Genomic DNA, 25,561 nt, shown 5'->3' with positions numbered 1-25,561 from the left:
CTCTGCCAAAGCAATGGCAACTCCCCAAACAGTGTAAACTTTGTGAGGATCAAGGGAAGGACTTTGATATCCATGTATGTGTGTGGATAAAGGAGTTTAGTTACATAACATCAAACACCAAAAATGTACATGTTCGTGCACTAGAGTGCCTTACAAACAAAATACTTTCAAGCTAAAACCTAAAGTAATTTACTTTTAACCCAATATGTAAACTACACTGCTTCATTTTTATATTTTACACAAATACAGAAGTGGTTTTTAATTTCTTTTAATAGTTTTTTTTTTAAATTTTGAGTCAGGGTCTCACTATGTTGCCCAGGTGGGACCTGAATTTGAGATCTTCCTGCCTCAGGTTCCCTAAGTGCTAGGATGATAGGCATATGATGAGCCAGGCTTGGTTTTCAATTTTTTTAAGAATGACTACTACCTAAAGTTATGCCAGTTTATGTTTTACACACAGAGTATTTATTTGAATAAAAGTTTTTATGGAACTGAAAAATGTGCTTTTCACAATCAGGGCTCATTAAAATATTTTAATACTAATACACATTTTCTTCTCTCAGAAAGACACAAAATTCTTAAATATCACAATAGTATTTAACAACAAAACTCTATTGACATAAATATCAAGTGTTTTACAAACAAAATGATCTATATGTTCAAAACACTTTCAACAAATTTTCCACGTATATTTTTTGGGGCATTATACTACAGGCCAAAATGGAATGAGGATTGCTTCAATTAGGAAAGTTATTTCAGTCTTTCACAGTTTAATGTGTATGCAGTCTTACTATTGAGGAAATAGAGAACTGAATTATTTTCCATCTCTTAACAGTCTTGTGAAAGAACAGAAAAATATCCAGTGGGCTGCATTTCTTGCTGGAGTCAATTGTTAGGATGAACCATTAGTGTTTGTTCCTCCGCTTGCAAACGATTTCTGAATGCTTTCAACATGCACATCCCAACTGTTGAGTAATTGCCTGGTCTATTTACCTGGGATGTGCTGCTTTTGAAGTGGAGCTGATGATGTGTATCCTTTCAATTTAATGGATGAGGTAGCTCAATCAGTGTAATCGCCAAGGACTGAAATGAAGGGAAAAGGAAGAAAACAAGAGTTCTTCCTATTAGCGGACACGCACATCCTTCCCACTCATCCATCACACTGCTTTGAAGAGATAAGAGGAAAGAAGAAATGCAGAGTGGATGATTAATCCTGAGAGAGCACATGGGACAGAATGGATGGGAAAAAAAATCTCATCTAAAGGGTGGTTCTGTGTCCCCAGTCAGGCCGCCACATTTTCATTTACATATTTATTTGCCAACTTTCTGGATTGTAAGAAACATTTCATCAGATAAACCCCACATACATATAAACAGTACAGTATGGCACTGGGCACCGATTTAACACACTCGTGAAGTACACATGATTGTAAGGCACTTTCGCGGTTTACAAAAGTGAATGCCTCAAAGTTAGATATTTACCCAAAATGGAGAAATATCCTCATAAAAGTTTACAGGAGCTGTGAAAAACCGAAGAGGTATGAATCATTACTGATCATGGCCAACGCCTTGAGAAACTTAGTGAAACTAAAGGACAGAGATGTAAGAGATAAGTTGTTGAAAATTACAGAGTTCTATACATCACTGTCAGAATTCTAAAAGTAGTCTTATAAAAACCTATCCGTTCTAGATATGTTTAGTTTCTCAACCACAGAAGACTGTAGAGTGGGCAACAATCTCATATAATATACTGCTCTGAGATTTAGTGATGACACTACACAGTGTTACAAAGAGCCTTACAAAGATACTGGGAATAATAAAGACCAAATTTTAAATTAAATGTGAGATTTCATGTATTTTCTTCAAATCAAGAATTTTTAATTTCCAAATAAAATTTCACTGCTCTAAATACTGTGACCTTTCCTATGACTTAAAAATTAAAAGTTTTGCAACCTACAATATATCTTCTTGTCTAGGAAAGACAAAAAAGCTTAGATGTTATAAAGCAAAAAAACTGATTTACTGGTATTCTTTTTAAACAGCATCTTGTTAAGTTGCAAAGTTGGCCCGGCCTTGCAAGCCTCCTGCCTCACCTTTTCAAGAGCTGGGACTATAGGCACATGCCACCATGCCTGGCTGATAATCAATTTTTTAAATGACATCTTTACCCAAAATTCTTTTTTTTTTTTTTTTTTTTTTTTTTTTTTCTCCAGTACCAGGAACCGAACTCACAACCTTGCGCTTGCCAGGCAGGCGCTTTGCCGCTGAGCTAAATCCCCAGCCCCTTTACCCAAAATTCTAAAAGAGCCAAATCTTTTGATCATGACTAGTAAGAAAAGATCATTAACGATGTCAGGAATTCAGGACAGATAAAACTGCACTTTTTTCTCCATTCGCAAAGTGAAAGAATGTGTACTTTAACTTTTTACAAAATCATTTCTATGTTACATAATTTTAATAATTCATTGGTTATTTTTTACCTAAAAGTGAGATTTTAAAACCATCTGTTTAAATCGTAGTTAAAAACGCAATTAGTACAGTACATTCTTGTTGCTGATGTGGACGTTACAATGCGTATCTAGCCCCTTTCATTATTTACAACGCAAATCTTTGCTGTATTTCGTCTACAATCATTCCAGAAATTGCGAGGGAAGAAGTGGCAGCAGGAGAAGGTGCATTTCTCACATGAAGAATTCGATTTCCAAAGTCCCCAACTCCCCCATCAAATACAAAATCTTCCACCAGGTTGCCCTCTCTGTCCAGGGCTTGGGCTCTCACTCCAGCTGGACCTCTGCAAAAGCAATACCGTGTTATTCAACTGACCTGAACAGACAGAGCATGTTACGAGCTAGTAATCTGCAAAGTCTTCTTAAAGCAATACAGTTATGTGGAAATCTAGTAAGCTATGTTTGCCAAAGGCTGCCAGTGGCAGCCTGGCAAACCTGTAGCCTTAGCCTAGATTAAAGCATGATGCCTATTACGTAACAGGGCAATAAATCCTTATCAAAAAAATGTATAAGTGGGTAAGTTACTTATAAACACGTTTTTCCAAAAGTAGCAGATAAATTTGTTTAGTTAGCATAGATGTACAGTACTTTTATTTAAATCTGTGAGTGAATTTGGTATAAAACACCAATCAATGGCAACAATAAGGTTTTTCTTGCTAATACAAAGCAATTTGAAAATAGGAGTTAAGTGTTTCATTTGTATTCCTTATTTATTTTTCTACTTTGTCTTGATTGAACACAAAATTTATGCAGAAATATATTACAAGGTAAGAAGCTCTCATTTTGTAGTTTTAAAATAGTGTAACTTTCAATATCAGGAAAATAATTAATTAGAGATGATAGGAAAAGCATAAAAATGAACTGAGCAGTATATAATGCAGTGAGACTCTCTACTATCTAAGTTCTGTTTTATAATATTTGAATTTACCAATGAGATTTCTGTTATTTTTTAAAAGAGTTAAAATTTACCAGTGACATTAATTGACTGCAGTACCAGGGACTGGACCCAGGACCTTGCGCCTGCTAGGCAAGTGCTCTACCACTGACCTATACCGTCAGCTCTACAAATTGAATTAAGTGTTTTGAAAACCCAAAAGCACCTGCCTGCTTTGAAACTTTTTAAAGAAACTCAGTGGGAAAAAAGTTCATTCATAGATAGATAGGTAGATAGACAGACAGATAGACAGACAGAGAGATCTAGATCTAAGCAGTACTTTGGTTCACGAACTTGGTTCTTTCCACAATTCTGGTCACAAACCAAGTTGGACGAGAACCGAATCAAATCCAATGGTTAGGTTCAGGGTTGACTTATGGGGAAATTTGATTTGGTTCTTGTCCAATCTGTTTTGCAACCAGTGTTGTGGAGAGAACTGAGTTCATGAGCTGAGGTACCACTGCATATAGATACAGCTATCTCATCAAGCTCAAGACAGCAGGCAACAATGTGAAACATTTTTTAGTTTCTGGGACAACTCCGATAAGTGCTTGAGGAAGATACAAAGAACAAATTGAGAGCTCTGTCCTCTAAGACCTCACCCTGGCTGAAGACAGGTAAGGGTAGTCATACCTATTACTTATCAAGTGCTTACTATGTACAAGGAATTATCTCGTTTGTCCTCACAACAACTCTAAAAGGCTCATGCTGTTTATATTTAACAGCAAAAAACCACAGAGAGATTATCTTTCCTGGAGCCACAAAACTACACTGTTCTTTTACAGAGAAGTAAGAATAACAAGAAGTAGGGAATATTATAGTAAAGTTATCTGCCCTAGAGAAGCTTGCTGCGCATCTGGAGAGGATATTTTTGAACTGGAAGAATTTCCAGGTAAGAGTCTGGTACATCTTGTAGAATACAAAAATAACAGCAACGAAAGTTGGTATTCTGTAGGGCACGCATGCAAATCAAGGTTATCAGCCAGCGTGGGGCCCGTTCTGCACATTATTTACTGCTTATCTCCACCCATCAGAGCAGCACTTCTCCCTCTTCTCAGAAAATGCTGCCGTTGCAGGTGTCTCCATGTTGTAGTTTTCTTGGCCCTTTCCTTGTATCTGGCAGAAGATCAATATATTGGGCATACACAGTAGTATAAGCAGCCACTAAGATTCAGTGTTCAATGTAAAATGACCTTGCTCTGTCCAGAGGTTTAATCGGTACATTCCTCCTGCTCTGTCCAAACATTTAGAAGATAATACCAATTAACCACAATTAAAAATGCATCTACACTTATTTCTCTTATATCAACAAATTATATGTGCAATGTCACCTACACTTTTTCTCCAGTGGTAGTAGGAATAAAACACAGGTTCTTCTCACTGAGCTACATGGCCAACTCTTATTTTTTGAGACAAGATCTTGCTAAATTCCAAGGCTGCTCAGGCGGAGCTAGAATTCGTGATCCTCCTGTCTCAGCTTCCCAGATTGCAGGGATTACAGGCATGGCCAGGAGGGTTGGCTTTTTCTTAAGATCTCAGTTTAGTTCAAATCAACATGAAATGTCTAAGCTACCAAATTCATGGTACTGTATTCCTTTTTCAGTATGTAAGGCAACTTCATGGTTCTTAGAAAAATTATAAATGCAGGCTTCCCCTCTCAACACTCCCGCCTGAGATAAGTATTGCAAGTTGAAGTTTCAGGTAAGCCATAAATCCTCTGAGGGCCACACCAGTGTCTCTTGTAACACCTTACCTCATCTCCCTGACTAGATTTGTTTCTCGCAGGTGTTCAATAATGCTAGAAACTTTTCACATTTTAACTTTTAATTCTTTTAACTATTTTAACAACTGAATGAACAAATGACTCAAAATTAATTTCTGTAAATTCAGTTAAATTTAATGTAGTGATACCTATAGCTGTATATTTTGCTACATTTACAGGCAAATTTAATGGGAAAGTGTATCTTAGATACATAAACATGTCCAGAAACAACAGGTGATGTGACTAATTCCACTCATTCACCTCAGAAGTCCTGCGTGGCACTCCCGTCACATGGCAGCACCACAACGTGAGCTGGGGAAGCAGCTACGAAAGGCTGGGTCTGACATCTCTGCCCAGTCTCAAATAGGATAACCTAGGATTTTATAAAGCTCGTGCAGGGGTCTACTGCTATCTTAAAAATTCAAGTCTAGGTGAATGCATTTAAACTGGAAGTGGTGGTATGGGGAAAGTAAACAATTCCAACTTAATTTTCAGGCATAAAGGGGTGGATTATTACCAATCTTTATCATAACTGTACTATGAACATGGTTTATCTATGTCCAATTTTTCTTCTAAAAAGTTTACCACCCCAGCCCTCTATGCTCCATTTTTGAATTTTGTTTTTTTAGTCTTTTTTTCTTTTTCCCCTGGTACCGGGAATCGAACTCACAACCTCGCACGTTTCAGGTAGGCGCTATGCCGCTGCGCTAAATCCCCAGCCCCAGATTTTTGAATTTTGTTGAGAACCTGTTTTTGGCTTAGAACATTTTGAGCTTTTATAAATGTTCTATGAAGACTTTAATTAATATAAGTAATGGGGCAGAGGATCTACAAGTATTTTTATTCAAATCTTCTAGTATTTCATATGCTTAATCCATTTTTTATCAACTGATATGTCTTAAAATCATGTGGCACAATTATTGATTTCTGCTTGCAATTATGGCAACTTTTCCTTCTGTCTTTCATAGCTATGGTATTACATGCAGTAAGTTTATCTCTAATGATATGCCCTAATACATTTCCTTTGTCTTCAATATTCCTAATTTTTTATTTCCAGTAAATACTTTTGCCTTAAATTATACTTTTCTGAAATAAACATACTACCCATTTTTAAATAAACATTTTCCTAGTATATTAGATGTGTTTCTTAAATCCAGCCTGATAATCTCTGCCTTCACAACTGAGTTAAGCACATTTACATTTATTATAATTACCAGTATATTTAATTTTTATCATATTACTTGACCTGATTTTTCTGAGGTTTCTATTCCCTCTTTCTTACTGAGTTTTCTAGATTTTTAAAAACCTCTTCTACCGGTTTAGAAGTCTGTTTCCATTCTTGCTTTAGTTTTACTTATTCAGATGAAACTTACTTATCAATTGCTCTGAAACTCCCATGACAGATAAACTGGAGTTTTTCATTTTCTTCATTTAACGTCTACACGTGTTTTTTTATCTCGCAGTTTTTCTAAGTCCTTTAGATTTTTTTCTAATTCATTAACTTTCCTTTAGGTAGATCTAACCAGCTGTTTAGCCTAATCATTTAAGTTTTAAATTTTAAAAGCTCTCTTTTTCATTTCTAGAAGTTCTACTTGGCCCATTTCAAACTTTGCCTAGTATTTTTTATTCTTTTTTCATGTTTGTATGCATTGTTTTTAATTCACTGAAGCATACTCATTTTATCATTTCCAATATTACTATTATCCATAGCTGTTAGGAGTCTAATTTTGCTATTTATTTCACCTGGTGACTCGCATGGTGACGTAAGTCTGACTATGAAGCCTGGTGCATGCAGTAGGGCTTTTCTGAGGGAATTATACTGGATGAAGGGTATAATCCTCCACAAGTTTTACACTTGCTTCTATCAGGGGCTCCAGGGAGTGCTTTTGTTTATGGGAAACTTTAAACACATAAGAAAAGTGAAAAGAACAGTATAATGAACTCCCACATATGAATTACCATTATCTTTATGTACAACAAATGTTTCAATCACACACATACAATTTAATTTCATCTGTATCCTCCAATATCCCTACAACACTCACTTTCCCCTGCTGGATTATTTTAAAGCAAACCCTAGATAACATACCATTTCACATCAGTGTGTATTGAAAGGATTCTCAATAATAAAACAACAATTGCTTAGCATCAACAATATTTAGTCTAAAGTTAAATTATCCTAAGTTTTCACTTTCTCTTTTCTGAAAAAGAGAGGCAGTGGTAATTTACTGAAATAGAGGAGAGAGAGATCTCAAGCGCAAGATTCAGACAGAAAGAGTGGTTCATTAGTTTGCAGCAGGATCTGAACAAGTGTGGGTCCACTTTCTAAGGTAATTTCTCAGCTACAGTTACTAAACAAAGCAGGTGGTACACATTCAAGTTCCCGCTCCCCGCCCCTCCCCAAAACAGACAAAGCTCCTCAACACTTTCGGGTGCCAAGGGGAACATGTTTTTCCAAATGTCCTTCTGATTAAGAATGTGGTCCTTCAATAGTCCTGCTTTATTCTGAGTCTCAGTTCCAACTTTCTACCTTTTGTAGACCCCAGAGCTCCTTTCTAGCACTCAAATGGCAATTAAATACAAATATTCAGTGTTTTATGTCTTGTTTTGTGTGGTGGATATATGAATTATACAACTATCAAAAATTCACTGAGCACTTAAGATCTACATATTTCATTGCATGTGAATCAAACATCAATTAAAAATATAACTCTAGCCCCTCAGGTTTTCTTTCTCTCTTTCTCTCTCTTTCTTTCATCTCATTTTGTTGAGACAGCATCTTACTATGTAGCCCAGGCTGGCCTCAAACTCACAGCAATTCTCCTGCCTCAGCCTCCTAAGTGCTGGCATTACAAATGTGTGCCATCATGTCCGCAAGTCCCTCAGTATTGAGATCAGCAAATCTTCCCTACCTGTCTTGGTCAGCATCAGGACCAGCTCTTTGTAGGAAGAGTTTTTAATTTCTTCTTTGTATTCTGGTCATGGGATAACCCTTACTTTCCTGCGTTCTTGGGTACATGCTTTTTAAAGAAGTTCATTATATTTTCTTTCAGTATTTTGTAGTGTGCAGGTTGATACTAGTGGTCTCAACCAAGGGAGATTTTGCCCCCTAGAGGACACTGGTAACGTCTGGAGACATTTCTGGTTGCCACAACCAGGGGGAAGAATCAAGTTCAGGGATGCTGTTAAACATCCTACAATGAACTGGATGGTCCCCGGCAACAAAGAATTATTTGGGCCAAAATGTCAACAGTACCCACTCTAATCTGTATCACCATAAATCACAGCAGGTTAACTGTAGAAACGTTTAGCTTTTGTGTTTCACAACGACATGGTATAGTTATCATTCATGATGAAAAACATCTGTCTTGAAGGTTTACTCCAGGGCCGGGGATATAGCTCAGTGGCACAGCACCTGCCTAGCAAGCACAAGGTCCTGACTTTGATTTCCAGTACCAAAAAAATTTTAAAAAAAAGGAAGGAAATTTACCCCAGAATTCACAAATACGACATTTTGCAAAGCGATGTGTGGGAAAATGGGAGGATTACAGCACATTTATATCTTCATCTTTTCCATCCTTACAGTGCTACTAGATACAAACTATTAGATTAGCATGTCAAAATTAAAGGACAAACCAAACAGATTAGAGGAGCTCAGAGCTAAAATTAAGACCCTTAGAGATCACCATTTAAGCAAGAGAAGTTGTATACCTAACGCATGCACTTGGCAGGTAATAAGTTTTCATTCCAATCTGATGTTCATTAGTAAACAAATGCCCGAAATGCTCTGGCTAGACAATGAGAAGAAGATGGATGTCCTTTGGTGGCTACTGACGTTTAAGGATGTACTCCCTGGGTAACACGCCACACTGGAAGTGAAAATTCTATTGCTTTTACTACCTAAGACTGTCGGATTTGCTTCTGACACAATACTAATAGGCCATTTGCAGCTTGTAATACACTGGGCTGCAAGAAGAATAAGACAAGGAGGACTTGTTCTTCACGTTGTGGAAAAGCCTATTGATCTTATTATTTAATATTCAGGCATGTAACAAAGTATAGAGAATAACATAGTGGATAGCTATTTTGTTACAAAACAGCTTAAGAAATAGCACATTAGAGATATGATAGGAGCCCCTGTGGATTCTCAGGATCATGTTCCTTCCCTCCTCAGAAGCAGATTTTCTCTTAAGTACTTATCAGTCCCATGCTTGTTTTTATTTATATATTACATGTGAATCCATAAACAATGTGTGGTATTATTATGCTTGTTTTTAAACTTCTATAAATAACATCAAATATATCTTCTTCTATTCCTTCTTATTGATAATTCCCTGCATTTAATAGCTACAGGAATCAAGAGTAGAAACAAATGTAATTGCTGACTGTCCCCAGCATCTCTGTCTTGAAAAAGGAACTCTTCTGTGCTTGAGCTGAATCTGTCCTCAGATGCATCTGCCTACATTGCCAACGAGGCTGGTAACAAATTCCCATCTTACACCCAGAGACAGGAATCGCTAACACTCATAAGCCCCAAGTCTCACTTTACCATATGAAGGGTTTCTATGAGAGGGTGCTGACTGAATATGGGTTTTGAATTCACTACAGCCATTTCTACATAGAATTCACTATGCTGACCTGGTGTGTTTCCCAAGGAATATTAATAGCCAGTAACAGAAACCAGATCTGACCAGTCTGTTTTCAGATATAAAACACTGCAAGTCTTTAAAAGCAAATCACTGAGAAACTACAGCCCAGATATTTTTATCTCTTCCATTTCAGAAGGTGAGTAGAAGGGCAAATTAGATAAGAGTAAAAATATTAGCTGATTTAATAGTTCTTCTAAGAATTTGCAGAGGCCGGTCCCAGAATGATACATTAGAGTCAGATTTAGACCAGGATGATCCCTGAAGGGAGACAGCTGACGTGATTGCTGCTCTCTTCCCAGATCCAGTCAAGCCTGCTGACACTCTACACCAGGCTAGCTCAGCAGCTGTTACAGAGGAGTAGACAGTACTCTGGAGAGTTGTGAAGGATGGACTGTAAGTGCAGGGTGAGTACCCCAGAGTACACTGCTGATTGGGCCTAACAAATGGCTTGTTCAGCGAAAAAGGTGAAGGTTCTAAAAATATCACAAGAGAGGAAAAACAAATAGGCTTGGCTGGGATTTAGGATAATCTATACAGTGAGTCTGGAAAGACATATCTAAGGAAAAGAATACACACACACACACACACACACACACACACACACACACACGACACATGTCACCTTTACTTTGCCCTACACCCCTGCAGCAAGGACTTTGGTTGTTACCACACTGCTTCCCCCTGCTATCCTGCAGTAGTCTCAGAGGGTCTGATAAAGAACAAAGGAGCAGAGAGGGAGCAAGGTGAGCTGGCCAGGTCTACAAATGTGTTTATAAAGGTTTTAAGAACTGACCAAAGTATAAAGTTTTAATGTGTTTATTAGCTAATTAGTTAACATGGTAATCTATTCTTTTACACAGAATGAAAGTCAAAAGGTTGTGGAATCACACAGCAAGTGTCCAGGAGACTTAAAAAAAATTCAGACAGGATGATTTTAGCATGCATGAGAGCTCAACACAAAGGCTAAGGTGGCATCACAGGGAAGCGAAGATGGAGAGTTTAATTTAGCGGTATAAAGAGGTGTAGCTAATTACAAGTGGCCCAGAAACAAGGGCCATAACATAGCAATGCTTACTCCATGCCTTGCAGAAGGAATTTAATAATTTGTTAGGAAAGAAAGAGCAAAGAGTCAGTGGGCAAAGTGTGCTTAGTGATCACCAAGTTGGACCTATCTCTCAAATTCACCAAGATCAGGAATGTATTTATAACACTGATCAGTTTTCCTTACCTGAGTATATCACTGGTAGTAATTTCAGGGATAAACTTTTGAAGGTGCCTCACTGTTGCACCAAGAAAACAGGCTTTATACATTTCATTAACTCCATAGGAGAAATTCTGGAAAATCAGTTTACTTAAGCCACTGAAAGCAAACAAAACAAAATTCTTTAACAGAGAAAGGAATTCTTTATTAGCATAAAGCACCTTTACAACTATTAGATTCTTTTCTTTTTTTGGTGGTATCACAGAAACAAAATTCTTTAACAGAGAAAGGAATTCTTTATTAGCATAAAGCACCTTTACAACTATTAGATTCTTTTCTTTTTTTGGTGGTATCACAGAAATCTAGGCAAAGTCAGAAGAACTACATATTAAAAGAAAATCAACTTTTGGCCAATATAAGAAGGGAACTTCATCAACTGAAGCAATCAACACCCTGAATTCCCAAAGAGTGCTGACAGCCTTGTTGCTGAGTCACTAAACTTCCTAGGCGGGGCTTGAACTTGTGATCATCCTGCCTCAACCTTTCAGAGTATTGGGGTTACATTAGCAGGTCTTTAAATACTTCCTGATGTTATTTCTTACAGTAGTGAAGCATCTGCATCTTAGACCAACACAACAGTACTGTTAGTTTTCCACAGAAGGAAACAGGTTTGGTAATCCACAGTTTCCTCAGTAGTTTACAAAGTAATGGGACTGACTTGAAATGTTCTTATCAAAGTAAGCCATTTACTGATTTTGAAAGAACCTTTTTTTCTTTTTCAAACTCAACTAGAAAGTGAGTGATATGATTTGGATTGCTGGATGTATGAATGATTCCTCTTGATCTTACTTTCTTTTAACCAGGATATCACCCTGGCTCATCAGAATTTTCTTGAAGTAGTTAAAGCATTATTCTTAGAGCTGGGGTTGTAGCTCAGTGGGGGCACTCATGCTTGTTATGAGCGCTCCTGAGTTCACTCCCCAGCACCAAGGAAACAATCAAAAATTATTCTACAACAATCTTAATTTAGTTTAATAAAAACAATATTCCAATCACAAACACGGGGATTCATCCCAGAAGAAGATCAAAATTTTCCACATCAAAATATATATATATATATATATATATTTTTTTTTTTTTTTTTTTGAGATCACATCTCAGATTGCCTTGGCCTCAAACTTCTGATCCTTTTTTGTTGGGCTCCCAAGCAGCTGGAACTACAGAAGGGCACCACTGCACTCAATGTAAAAAAATTTTTCAAAGGAAAGTTGTTACCTGTTGATAATTATATCCATGGCATCTCTGGCACTGAAGTCAAAGGGTCTATAACCTTCCCGTTTAAAGGCAAGTACTGCATTAGGCCCCAGCCAAATACTACCATCCATTCTTGGCGTAAAGTGAACTCCTAAGAAAGGGAACCGGCTATCTGGGACCTATAGATTTAATACAGCAAGCAACTATTAGAGCCATTTCACATTCTACTTTAGCACAGAAACAAATACCCAATTTGTAATAGAAACACTTCCTTCTATGCATGTCATCTGCACTTGAGCTGTACTCAGATGTTTTCCTATTAACGTGCTTCTGCTCAGAAATGCCACCTAAGAAACCTGGATGCTACGGACAGAAATGCACACTACCCTATCCTTCCTTCTGGGTGAAGAATACAAAAGGTGAGCTCTCTACCTCAGATTATTACCTCTCCTTTCTACATCTAGGGATGTCTGTGACTTGCCAGTAAAATCAGGGCTGCTACGAGAAAAAAGCCAGATTCACTGAACAGGCTTTTATAAAGTGGGATTGTCTGGGACTGAAGCAAATGAATTTGATAGTTTGGCAAGGTCGAAAACATCAAATAGTTAAGTATTAGCTGAATCAACTGCATCTGGGTCAACTTAATATATATTTGAAGGAATTCATTCATTTCCAGGGTAGTTTCAGACAGAAGAATGACGTTTTCACTTAAATGCCTCTGTTTTCTGCCTGCTGGGATTACAGAGTGGCCACATCCCCTTTCTGTGAGGAGAGAAAGAGGGCTGGGTATCTGGGAAAGTTCCCCTGTGTGTCTCCCTCTGCCAGAGAGCAGGAAGAATCTGCTTCTCTCTTGCTAGCACTTCCCATAATGCACTCTTGCCTTCTGGAGACAGAGACTTGTATGCAATTAATTATAATTTAATGACCAGGATATTAGTCTACAGATCTAGCAATTTAACAACATAAATAGCCCTCTAGCCCCCACTCCCTTTGGTGGAACTAGGAATCCAGCGCCTTGCATATACCATGCTGCACAAATACCTTACCACTAACCTGTGTGTGCATCTCTATTCCTTAAACTTTCATTTTGAGACAGTCTTTAGATCCTCCTGCCTCAGCCTCCTGAGTAGCTAGGATTACAAGTGAGTGCCACAGGTCTCTCCTCTCTTACTCCACATGTTTGTGTTTCCTTTATGTCTACAACCAGCCTGAGAAGATGAGAAGGCAGAAACATCATTACCTACCGGGTAAATATTTCCTTTCACAAGATAGCTTTTTTCTGGCTTCAAAAGCAGGTAATCTCCCCGGAATGGTACAATTCGAGGATCAGGACTGCAGCCACTCAACTCTGAAATACGGTCTGAGTAAAGTCCTGCACATGTCACAACATACTGACATCGAATTTCCTCTCTCTGGTGCAAAATAAAAGAGCATGATTAGCTTCCATACGTAAGAGAGAACAGGTGGTAATCTTCTGTGTGTGCAAGCTAAAAAATTTGACCTGAACATGGAATAGTAATTAACGGAGGTTGAAAAGTGGGAGGAAGGTTGGATTTTATCAGTTCATGCTGTATATGTAGAACTATCACATTGAACCCCATTAATATGTACAACTAATATATACTAATCAAAAAATAAAATATTTTTTTAAAAAGCATGATTTGTATAGGTAGAAGCAGAAAGGTCAAGAGGGAAAAAGAAATGACAGAAGAGAAAATAGGGATATAGAAACAGACTTTTTTCTGAAAAAGAAATTTCAACGTACATATCAGCAAAATAAGTTCTTCAGCATTTAGGTGACAGCTAGAAACAATACAGCGGCAACAGGATGTCACCTAAATTCTGTACTTTAAGTTAGAGGTAATAATGGCTTACCTACTAAGGATACAAGATACACATGCATGCATAGACACACACACTTATTCTACTAGGACCTAGCATACAACTCTTTAACTATTTGTTACAGGAAGCAGCAGACTTTGTTTAGATGACCTCTGCCAATTCGGCCTCTTCTCAATTTCAGAACGTTTCTTCCATCCTATCTGAGCAGTCATTCTGTCATGGTTGGGTTGTTCTGTACTCAATAATCCCACTCGGTTCCAACAGTAACCTACCCACTGAGCAGTTTCTCCTTCTGGCTCAATTTATACTTTGCAAACTGAGGCTACTTTAGAGACCGCATTCGCTCAGCCCACATTTAGTGAGAGCACACACTACAGCCAAAGTATGCTTTCATGATTAGGAGAATACTAACCTTAGGTTGTTATAATTTCCCACAAATTTTATTCCATGACTAGCTGCATATTTTTAGCTTTAGTTCATCCTGCCAGGCTTAGCCAACTTACCACCCTATTTCCTAAATGATATCATTTGACCTGAATTCACCACTAGATACTAATTCTCATCTTTTCGTTCCCTTCCCTCCCCTCCCCTCCCTTCCCTTCCCTTCCCTTCCCTTCCTTCTCCTTTCCTTCCCTTCCTTTCCCTTCTCTTCCCCACCTCTCCCTTCTACTCTCCTCCTCTGCTCCCCCTCTCCTCCCCTCCCCGCCCTCCCCCTCCTCTTTTCCTTCTTTTTTCCTTTCTCCTCTCCTCTCCTCTCCTTTCTTTTCTTAAGGTGGGACCTCACTACATTGCCTAGCTGGCCCAGCACTTCTGGGCCCAAGCAGACACCCCACTTCAGCTTCCCAAGTAACTGGGATGCCGAGTATACACCACCATCACACCGAGGCCTACTTATAAAGAAGTAGCAACTCTTTGCTCCTGGTACCTTTCTGTTCTCATTTCCAAGCAATCTACTTCTGAAGACTTGGAGTTCTCATCTGTTTCAACTCACTCTTTCTCTCTTTCTTTCTTCTCTTTCTTTTTCCCTTTCCCTTTCCTTTTCCCTTTTCTTTCTTTCTTTCTTTCTTTCTTTCTTTCTTTCTTTCTTTCTTTCTTTCTTTCTTTCCTTTTCTTTCTTTCTTTTCTTTCCTTCCTTCCTTCCTTCCTTCTTTCCTTCTTTCTTTCCTTCTTTCCTTCTTTCCTTTCTCTCTCTCCATCCCTCACTGACTCGGCCTTATTCTACTAAACTATATTTTCTGTTCTATATGCACCCTATTTTTTTGGTCAGAAATGTAAGCCTCTTTTCAAGAGTTATATAAGTCACATTTTGAGAAAACTCAGATTAAACTTCTCTGTAGTAAATCTGAGTCAGCTAGACTAATTCATGATACTTGCAAGACCCTTGAAGTCAGGAAGGCTATGTCAGTGATAACAACAACAACAACAGCAAAAACTGCTTCCTTCTGAGTAGGCTAATATCTTTCCTGTTCATCTACAGTTATGTACCAGAAGTACAAGAAATACCTTTTTGTGATATATATCTACCAGTTCCTACTTTAAAAGATCAGCAATTCTTTTATTCTTGGAACATGAAATGTAGATAAGTGTTATGATAAATGTATAGATAACAACAAAATTGATAGAGTAGTACCAGCATGCAATACTTCTCTTTAAAAAACAACTCAACAGTTTTAAAGGAAGACATGATTAACAATGGTCACAGGTCTCTGAAATCATGTTTTACATGAAACAATCATTAAATTCAGTAACATACTAATTCACTTCCAAATTAAAATTTAGGTCAACACTGAATGATATATTTGCTCAATTATAAATTTCCTTTTAAAAACAAACTGTCTCTAGGCCTCTTTCATAAATAAAAAAGACGTTTCTCCTTGTCTCATGTATAAATTTTAATCTGCAAATCCTCCAAGTTAATTTTTAAAATTCCTTTTCTTTTAACTCCTCATAAGGCACAAAAGTTCAATCTGATAAGTGGGTGCAAAATTTGAATTTGAATCCCAGAAACTATACTAAAGGAAAATGCCAAGATAAGCAACGCTTCTACAGTAACTGGACAGAACACATAGCCACCAGTGTCCCACAGGGCCCTGCAGGTCTTCTATCACATGGTGCCACGCTTGAGTGAAAATCTCCCATGATGAGGGCAGGGACAGAAATAGGCTTCTCCTGTTTCTTTAAGTGGAGACCCTGGTTACTCTGCTACTTGCCCACCTGATCTAGGGGGTCTCCAAACCAAAGTGTTTGGAATAGGCAGTGATATTTTACAAAGGCTTTAGCAGGCCCTCACAGGCAAATCACAATACAGAATGTTAGGATTTTGGAGGAGAAGCTAACACCATCCTCTGTAAATAATAATCTTCCTTTTGAGAAAGCGCTTCTGGCTTTGACTAAACATTTGACCACAGGTCACCAAGTTACCATGTGAACTACCCGTTATTAACTGGGTGTTGTCTGATTCACCAAGCCACAAAACTGGGTGTGTACAACAGCACTCCATCATCAAGAGGAGGTGTAATACATAAGATTAGAGTTTTACAGGTCCTGCAGGCACATATAAGTTACCGAGGCATGTGGTTCACGACATCTACTCCTACAAAAGTACCTTGTTCTTCTCAACTTGTGCCTACAGGCCCACAGGGCGTTCTCTATGACCAGTTGGCCAGGGAAGAAGAAATACAGACTCGGTTTACAAGTGGCTCTGCACAACATTTAGCCCACTGGAAAGTGAAGAGCTACAGCATTAGACACCCAGGAGGCAGATCTTTGAACATCACAGCTAGTTTATTTGACCCAGAAGGACAGATGGCCAGAGGTACACATGGTTGACAATGTTTCATGTGCAGTACTGAAGAAATGGTTTGCCTGGTTGTCCAGGAAAAGAAGTTCTGAAGAAGAGATGTGAAAGGACCAATCTAAACAGGCTAGGAGGGTAAAGATACTTGAATTCAATATGAATGCTCACTGAGTCAAAGATTTGAATAACCAGTAGACAAGACAACCTGCTCTGCAGATGTAAATTAGCCTCTTTCCCCAGGGACACTGTCCTGAAGTTCTGTTTTCAGCCACCTTGTTTGTGGTGTTTGTTTATGACAGCCTGGGACTGAACACACCCATCTGCACTATTCTCCCATTCTCTAACACAAGTTTTGTCTGGATATTTCTTTACTTGGAAGGCCTCTTCTTGGGCCTGTACCCGTGAAATGTCAGTAGACCTGCCCCTCCTAGTTGTGACAACCAAAAATGTCTCTGGACATTGCCAAATGTCTCTTGGAGCACAATATTACTTCCGATTGAGAACTACTAACCTAGTCTAAGATGCTCAAATAGTGGCTGCCCTAAGTATACCTCAATACAGTCAACTATACCTCGGCAGTCGACTGCTCTGAAATGCATTGAATTTGACACTGATGCATTTTTTAAACGAAACTAAATGTCTCTGCACTCATCATTTGTTTAGTACTCAATGTGTAAACTAGAACTTGTCAGTGGTTTTTTTTTTTTTTTTTTTTTGTCTTTTTGAGACACGGTCTCACTATACAGTTCAAGCTAGCTTTGAGCTCACTTTGTAGCCAAGGCTGGTCTCAAACTCGCACAATCCTCCTGCCTCAGCCTCCCCAGGGCTGGGATTACTGGTGTGTGCCACCATGCCCGGCTTGTCAGTGTTGACTGCATCACACTTGCTACCTTTTCCAGCCAAAACCATTTGTTTAGTACTTGTCAACCTCCCACAACCAGTTAATGATGAGTCCCACGTTACCACTGTATTTGAGTTATAGGATTTCAAAGGGCGAGTGTGACTCAGAACAAACACCCCCAAAGACAACACAGTGGATCTTGTATCTCTTTTGGACAGAGTATGGTTTTGGTTCTATGAGGCACAGTTACACCTTTTAAGCACAAGCACAACTTTAATACTTTTTTATTTGGAAGCTAAATGTGATCATAAGGGGCACAGATGGATGCTACACTGCTGAGGTGGACTAGAAGGATTCGTACTGTGTTGGTCTGATTAAGCTAGGGGATATGCTTGACAGGCTCCCCTTCTCTTTTATGTTTCCAACTTAAAGTTGACAAAAACAGGATCTCACACAACCTGGCAGGCAGAAGTAAAGCAGCAGTCATCTTCCCAAGGTTGTCCAGCGTGGTGGCAGTCACCCACTACCCAGCAAATCTAGCCCCATATCCAGCTCTGTGTCCAGTTACTGTCCCTACTGACGAACAGCTGCCCCAGCCCCTACCTGGGTGTTTACACAGAGGCAAAGGCTCCCTACAGACCTCCTCAGGAGCTTCCTGTCTGCAGTTCTCCAGTCAACAGCTGGACACCTGCTTATCAGACCCCAGGATGTAGAACCTCGGACCAAACAACTCCCTTCTGACCTCTGCATCCCCAGCCCTTCACCAGTGTGCAGGGCCTAATTCCTCCAGTAAATCCTGCACACACAAAAGGAACTCTATTCTCCTGATGGGTCCCCAGGACACAGGGACCCAGTGCTCCACACCATTCAATGGTTCTTGCTTTGGTCACGCCAAGCTGAAGGAAAACAGACCACCTCCCTCTGCACAACCTGTGTGTCCTCCCACAGTCTTCAAATTGCTAGGGTTGGCAGAGTGACAAAATACCTATGTTTTGCCTTAAAAATAAACACTCCAGGTGGCCTTAAAGTCCGATCTATTCTTTGCCAGCACTGCCGCTTCATGAAGACTTCCCAAGCTGAGATTTTTCTTAAAATGAAGGCTGTTAATCTGCTCTAAAAGAATTCCCCTCAGAATTACTTTTACATTAGGGAAATTTCACTCAGTGACTTAAAACAGAGCCCTGTGGGTTAATTCAACTTTTTTTTTTAAAGGAAGGCATGAACGTGGACAACAGTTTTGCTTAAGACTCTTTACCTTTGTATTCTTTATCACAATTGGATATTTCATCCCTGAAAAACAAAGAATCAGTGAAAGATTTTTTTTTTTTTTTTTAGTAAAAGCAGACCATCATTATTTAATCAACTTAAATGACTAGTAACAAATTTAACTAATACCAAACGTAAGTGACTTTCTTTTGTCATAATTGGACCCAGTTTTTCATTCTGAGGGTTTTTTTTTTACCAAGTAACAAGATTAAACAGATTCATACTTGACAATATATAAAATTGACAAGTTTTTTTAGCTTGTCTCAAGTTGTTTAATCTACACTTACAACCATTCCCACCTCAATGCCAAAACAGATAGTCCTAGTTTTCACTGGGCACTGAACAGTGGGCTGTCACAACTCAGTGTTAATTTTCCCAGAGATGAAGCTACAGTACGAAAGACTGCATTATGCAAATGCTGGTCACCAGATTCCACGCAGCATCTGGGCTACTTAGAGAAGCAAGAGTTATCATAACACAAAAATTCCAACAATAAACTGACCACTTATAAAATTAGTTCCCACTCAGATACATGAGATCTTAAGATCTTAAAAAGCTTATATATAGAAAATTAAGAAGACAATCTACCTACATCACGAATTCAATTCATTATGCTATCTACCTATAACGATCTTATTTAAAAATTTTTTTCATCATCCTAGAATTTTAAAGCATACTGGCTGAATAGTTCAGATGCCAAGGATGCCTTTAAAACCTGTCAAGGTGAAAAGAACTGAACACTACTTTTCACTCCTTTGAATTTTCCTGAAACAAATAGAAAGCTTATAAATCTTTCATTTGACTAAAAGAAAAAATAAGTGTCCTCAAAGAAAAACAAAAACAAACTCTAAAATGAGATGGAAGCCAAGTGTGGTGGCACACACCTATAATCCCAGCACTCTGGGAAGCTGAGGAGGACAATTCAAGCCCTGCCTGGGCAACTTAGTCACTTAAGACTTTGTCTCAAGATAAAAAAAAGTTGGTGATGTCTCTCAGTGTGAAGGCATGGGTTCACTTCCCAGTACTTCAAGCAAGTAAATAAATAAAAAAGCGGAAGGTTAGGGGCTGCAGAATGTCTGAGTCTTTTCTATGGCTGGGGGCTGCTATTCTGAAACTTGAAAGTACTCAAAAATCACCAACTGCCACTGTTCCTAAGCCTGTATCCCAAGTCAGGGTCACTAGGTCAGGATGATGCTAAAATCTGTATTTTAAACAAGCACCAGTGAGAGATTCTACCTCTCACCTGCAGGGCAGGGAAGAGGCTGGGGAATAACTGTCCATACACTTCCCAGGTAGCTCTGATTTTAGTACCAGCCTGACTGTCTGATGGGTGCTTTCAGCACCAGCTCCTCCCAGGAGTTCTGGTTCCCTGGTGTCTCTCTCACCTCGTCTCTCTGCACCCGCTCTGGCTTGCACCCTCCTCTAGCTCTCCTCCAGGTGGGCCTCCTACCATATCACCTCAGACAGAAACTCTCTGAAACTTCACTAAAAGTCAGTTCAGGTTTTCAACAGGAAAGATGAGGGTGGCTTACCATCTTTACTGCTGGAAGGGCTTTCTTTGGCCATTTCAATATCTTTCACTTCAAAATCGGTGATGACAGAGCCACCTGCTTCTTGGAAATCGTGGGCAAACGACAAAGCTATCTGTCGATAATCCACAATGCCAGTGTATGGACAATCAATAGCCATTAGACCCTAAGACAGAATTATGAAAAAAGTCAAACAATGTAATCAACAACCAATGAGATTTTCTCAAAATTTTATTTGGGGCTGAATTTATTTACATTTTTATTTTGATGAATAACACATATTATCTTTGCTTGGAAAAAATTGACAGTCTTTTTTTTTCTTTCTTTTGAGACAGATCTTGCAATACAGTCCAGGCTGACCTGGAACTCGCAATATAGCTTAGGCTGCTCTCAAACTCAAGATTCTCCTGCCTCAGCCTCCTGAGTGCTAATATTACAGGCCCATGCCACTATGCCTAGTTGATAGTTTTAACAAAAAAAAAACAACCACAAAAAGTTGTTCCATTAAATACCTAAATTTAATGATTATTACATATATGATACATCAAACAGAAATAATGCTAGCTAATTTTTAAAAAAAATCCCTATAATCAGAAAACAACTTTCTTCCTTAAAGGAATTAATTTTGCTATTCTGGATCCTCACCACCCGCTTTGGACGGACCTCCTCTAGAAGGTCTTCCTTCTTTTCTTTCTCTTTCTCGCCTTGCTCCCTCTAGAGTGAAGTTGGTGTTCCCGCTACCCTCGCGTACGTGCGCTGGGGAAATGTGGAGAGAGCCCCTGCCAGCATGCAGCCCAGTGCCCCGGCCAGGGACTGGTGGCAGGGCGCAGGCGGCCAAGTCGAGATGGGGCTGGAGCACAGGCTGGCTGTGACGGTCAGCCGGGAGGCAGGGCAGGCACTGGCCAGGTCAGCAGGCTACAGCTTGACATCTGAGGCCGTGGCAGGTCGTGGGCAAGAGCCAGGCGAGCGGGTCAGGGAAAGTTGAGAGCAGACTCAGCCAGGAGACAGGAACAAACAAGCATGTGCGTGACCAGTAACATTAAAAGAAAAGGTGGAATGATTGGCAGAACTGAGGTCGGAGGGCGTAGTTAAGATCTGCCCAGAGAGCTGTGAGGAGTTGTCCTCCGAAGGCAAAGTTTACAGAGGCAGTTAAAAATTTTCCAAGAGTCTCCCCTGGGGAGTACTTAGTCTTCTTCTTAAAGGAACTGGTCCAAGAAGTCCTTTAGAGCTGCCCTGATAAACTTTTTTCTAGATGTCCTAAGGGAATCAGAAGTATTCCTGTGCCATAGAAATTCTGCTCAATGTTCCTGGAAGCAGAGGTGAGGTCTGGAGAAAGGGAGGAATTTATTCAGGACACTTTTATGAAATAACCACATTACATTTCCTACTATGTATTCTCACACCTTAATGACTACAAGTTGCCATTATCCATAGCATCGCACTTCTGCAGAGGCCTCAGAGAGAAGCAGGAAGCATCTCTTTCCCAAGTTATCAAGTTGTGGTGTTTGGCACATAGCATACAGGAAAATTTTCTTTGAACAGAGAAAAAGAAGATCTGTTCTGAGTCAGTTCTTGTAGTGGGACACTCTTTAGGGGCTTTGTGACCGTGGGAAAGTAACAGCTAGTTTCTTCCTTTGTAAGACCAAAAAGAAATGTGCACACGTGTAGTTTTACTACATATGCACACGTATTTCATCTATTCTCTCCAAGAACCTAGCAAGAGCACATGTCAGGTGCAAAGAACAATATCCTGACCTAGTTTAGCGCTTATAATATGCGGAAAATTTTGTTTTGTTTAAATAATAAAGCCTGATATAAAGAATCATGTGTTTCAGTTCCTTTTTATCTCTCTCTTTAAAGCTTTTTTTTTTTTTTTTTTTAGTACCAGGACTCCAACTTGGGACCTTGAGCTTTCCTGGCAGGCACTTGTGCCGCTGAGCTATATCCCCAGCCCCTCTTTAAAGCTCTTTACAAGGATCTGTAACACATAACAATCAGATATGATCTCCTAAATCTCCCAAATTTCAGTGCCACCAGAAAACCAGAAATCTTGCTTTTTAAATTCCAAAATTAAGTTATTTTCACATCACAACCAAATCTATAGTGGAGTCAGCTCATATATCCTTTTTTCTTTTTTGACACCAGTGATTAAATTTTAAAGAGCTTTTCATTAGCAAATAAAAGTTTTAAAAACTGTCAAAAACTCACTTTTGAAGGTTATAAATTACTTTATTCTCCAAAGTAATACCTGGTAGGATCATGCCCATGATGTTCTGACATCTTAGTTTTGTATTTAAATTCCACCAGAATCACATAATGAAACAGTGACAAGACTAACGCACTTTCCGGAAGCACTTGTTCAATACAATGTGTGGGAAGCCATGGTTCTGGACTGAGTTCCTGTACTAAAAACCGCCAGATCAAACCAAAACAGAGTTACTCATGCTGGAGTTCCATGGCACCAGATAAAGTTGTTTACTTGACCTTCCAAGAAATCAGGACGGACAGGTAACAGCCAAAATCCCAAAAAGACCAGTTTTAGCCAGCATTCTAAGAAAGTTCCCTTTATTCTAACCCTGAAAGGAAAATAACTTCAAAACAACCGATCTGCTTTTTGTTCCTTATTTTTGCTTTTGTAAGTACCTAACTGCCTACAAAGCCAACCTCCTCTGCTCAGCTAACCAGGCTTCTTTTTACTGGAGCTACAGCAATGAAGAATTGGGAAGCAGTGCAGGAGACAAGCGGACAGGACAGAGTCCAAACACCGTCCCCCGACACTGCAAAAGAATACTGCAATACAGTGGGAGAGTAAAGGTCTTCGTGGTAAATGATGCTGGGTCAGCTGGATATTTGTTGGGGGAAATAAAATGTACTCTGAAGTTTATAGCATATATAAAAATCAATTCCACATGAATTATAGATCTAAATGTGAAAAGTAAAACAATAAAAATTTTACAAAAAACAGAATATTTTCAAGACCTTGCAATAGGCAAAGATTTCTCAAACAGAAAACAAAAAGTACTAAACATAAAAGAAAAACAGATGCATAAATTGCTAAAATGACTAAACTAATATTTAGAACTTCTGTTCACCTAAAGACACTATTAAAGTGAAAAGACAAGTTACAGAGAGGTGAAAGATATCTGTAATACATATTTAGGTATATACATATATTACAAACATACATATATGTGCAAAAAAATTCATCCAAACTGTAGTATATAGTGAGCCTCTAAAATTATTAAGAATTAATAATTATAAGAAAAACAGTAAGCCCAATAGGAAAATAGGCCAAAAAGTCAAACAGGTACTTCATAAAAGAAAATACCCAAATGGTCAACATTAGCATATGAACAGGTATATAACTTTGAGCCACTGGGCAAATACACATTAAAAGCATAATGTAACACTACTAGTTAAGCTACAGGATGCTCAAGTGATAAAGCCTATGCAAATATTTCAAAATCTGAAAAACTCTGAAATCTGAAACATTCCTGATCTTGTCCACTTCATACGAGGGACACTCAAACTGTCTTACATACCCACCAGAATGGTTAAAATGAAAACAAATAGTAAGTGGTAGTGAGGTTGTGGAGCAGCTGGAACTCTACACACTACTGATGAGACTACCAACTGGAACACATACTTTGGAAATATATGCATATAAAAATTGCAACCTAGGTATTTCTTTCCTAGGTATCTGCCTGACAGAAATACAAACATGTATTCACTGAAACATGTGAAAGGTCACAGACATACCATTTGGAATGGCTCCCCATTGAAAAACTATCCTAATCCCCACCACCAGCAGAACAGATCATGCTACGTTCACATAATAGACAGCATTAGATACATGACAATGGCAACAAACTATGACTACATGCACCAGTATGGACAACTTTCATAATACTGAATAAAAAAGACACAAAAGACGATAAAAGAGCACATACCATATGATTCCACAAACATAAATTCAATAACCTATGCGGTAAGAGGTCAGGATTGTGGTTACCATTTAGGGTAACATACTCCTGGAGAGTATGAGGTGAGTCCTCCAAGGCTGGGGATTATCTCTTTTTTTGTATCAATGCTGGCCATTCTTTGTACAAACTCATGAATCTATGGTCTTAGAATCTGCTGTATGACATGATTCCAAAAAATTGGAGCACACAAAAAATGAGGGTGCAAAGATGAAGAGGGATGTTAGTACATAAAAATAAAAATGTACACTTACGACTCTAGCTATTTGGCAGGAAGGGAAACAAATTTGTCTCTGAGTGTCACTGTAGCCAATGCAAACAGGACCATGCAATCAGTTAAATGATTTAGTGTCCATAAAATAAAAACGAAAGTAAGCAACCTGTGCTTAGGAGGAACAAAACTATTCTCAGAAGAGCTGGGAGTAATTTCTCCTGACAGTTCTCAGAGCAAGATGTTGTGTAACACAGCAACGTATGTAGTCAACCACTGCAGAAGCCACAGTGAGTGACACAACGACCTTCCCCATAGGCTGAAGCTGTAAAACCAAAGCACAACTCAAAGTGGCGAAGTGGGCAAATGCAGGATGTAGGGCAGGGAGGAGGGTGGGGAAGCAAAACGCTGCAAGGCAGGGGTGCCCCTCTGACGGTCTCAACAGATGTAGCACAGTAAGTGATTAACACACCCACTGGGGTTCCTCCCATAATTAGGGTTTCTCAAATCCAACTTTTGTTTTGCTTTGTTTTCAGTACTGGTGATGGAACTCCGTGCCCTGAACATACTAGGCAAGTGCTCTACCACTAATTACACCTCCAGGCCTTTAAAATTTTATTTTGAGACAGCGTCTTGCTACAGTTGCTCAGGCTGGCTTCAACCTGTGATCCTCCTTGGCCTAACGAGTGGCTGGTATTACAGGCATGTGTCACTGGCACTGGCACTGAGGAAATTAAGGTTTTGGTAAGCATTACCTGGTGGTGAGTTCAAGGTCATGCTTCTTCTCT

The 25,561-nt window shown here is 39.0% G+C and overlaps 1 protein-coding gene across 1 annotated transcript in view; it reads right to left on the bottom strand.

Annotated features, from left to right (window-relative positions):
* Nucleotides 1-2,213: 2,213 nt before the first annotated feature.
* Nucleotides 2,214-25,561, bottom strand: part of L2hgdh (L-2-hydroxyglutarate dehydrogenase) — a 46,757-nt gene continuing 23,409 nt past the window's right edge. Inside the window, exons 7-10 of the mRNA XM_005376827.1 lie at nucleotides 13,552-13,719; nucleotides 12,329-12,486; nucleotides 11,081-11,212; nucleotides 2,214-2,791 (exon numbers count right to left, since the gene is read on the bottom strand). Of these exons, the coding sequence (XP_005376884.1) occupies nucleotides 2,596-2,791; nucleotides 11,081-11,212; nucleotides 12,329-12,486; nucleotides 13,552-13,719 (654 nt within the window). The 3' untranslated portion in view covers nucleotides 2,214-2,595. The remainder of the gene's footprint in view (nucleotides 2,792-11,080; nucleotides 11,213-12,328; nucleotides 12,487-13,551; nucleotides 13,720-25,561) is intronic.

Source organism: Chinchilla lanigera, unplaced genomic scaffold, assembly GCF_000276665.1.
Source record: "Chinchilla lanigera isolate Chin_1 unplaced genomic scaffold, ChiLan1.0 scaffold00008, whole genome shotgun sequence".
NCBI classification, from domain to species: Eukaryota; Metazoa; Chordata; class Mammalia; order Rodentia; family Chinchillidae; genus Chinchilla; species Chinchilla lanigera.
Note: the sequence above shows the minus strand (reverse complement) of the source record. Positions and strands in the feature narration are given on the sequence as shown.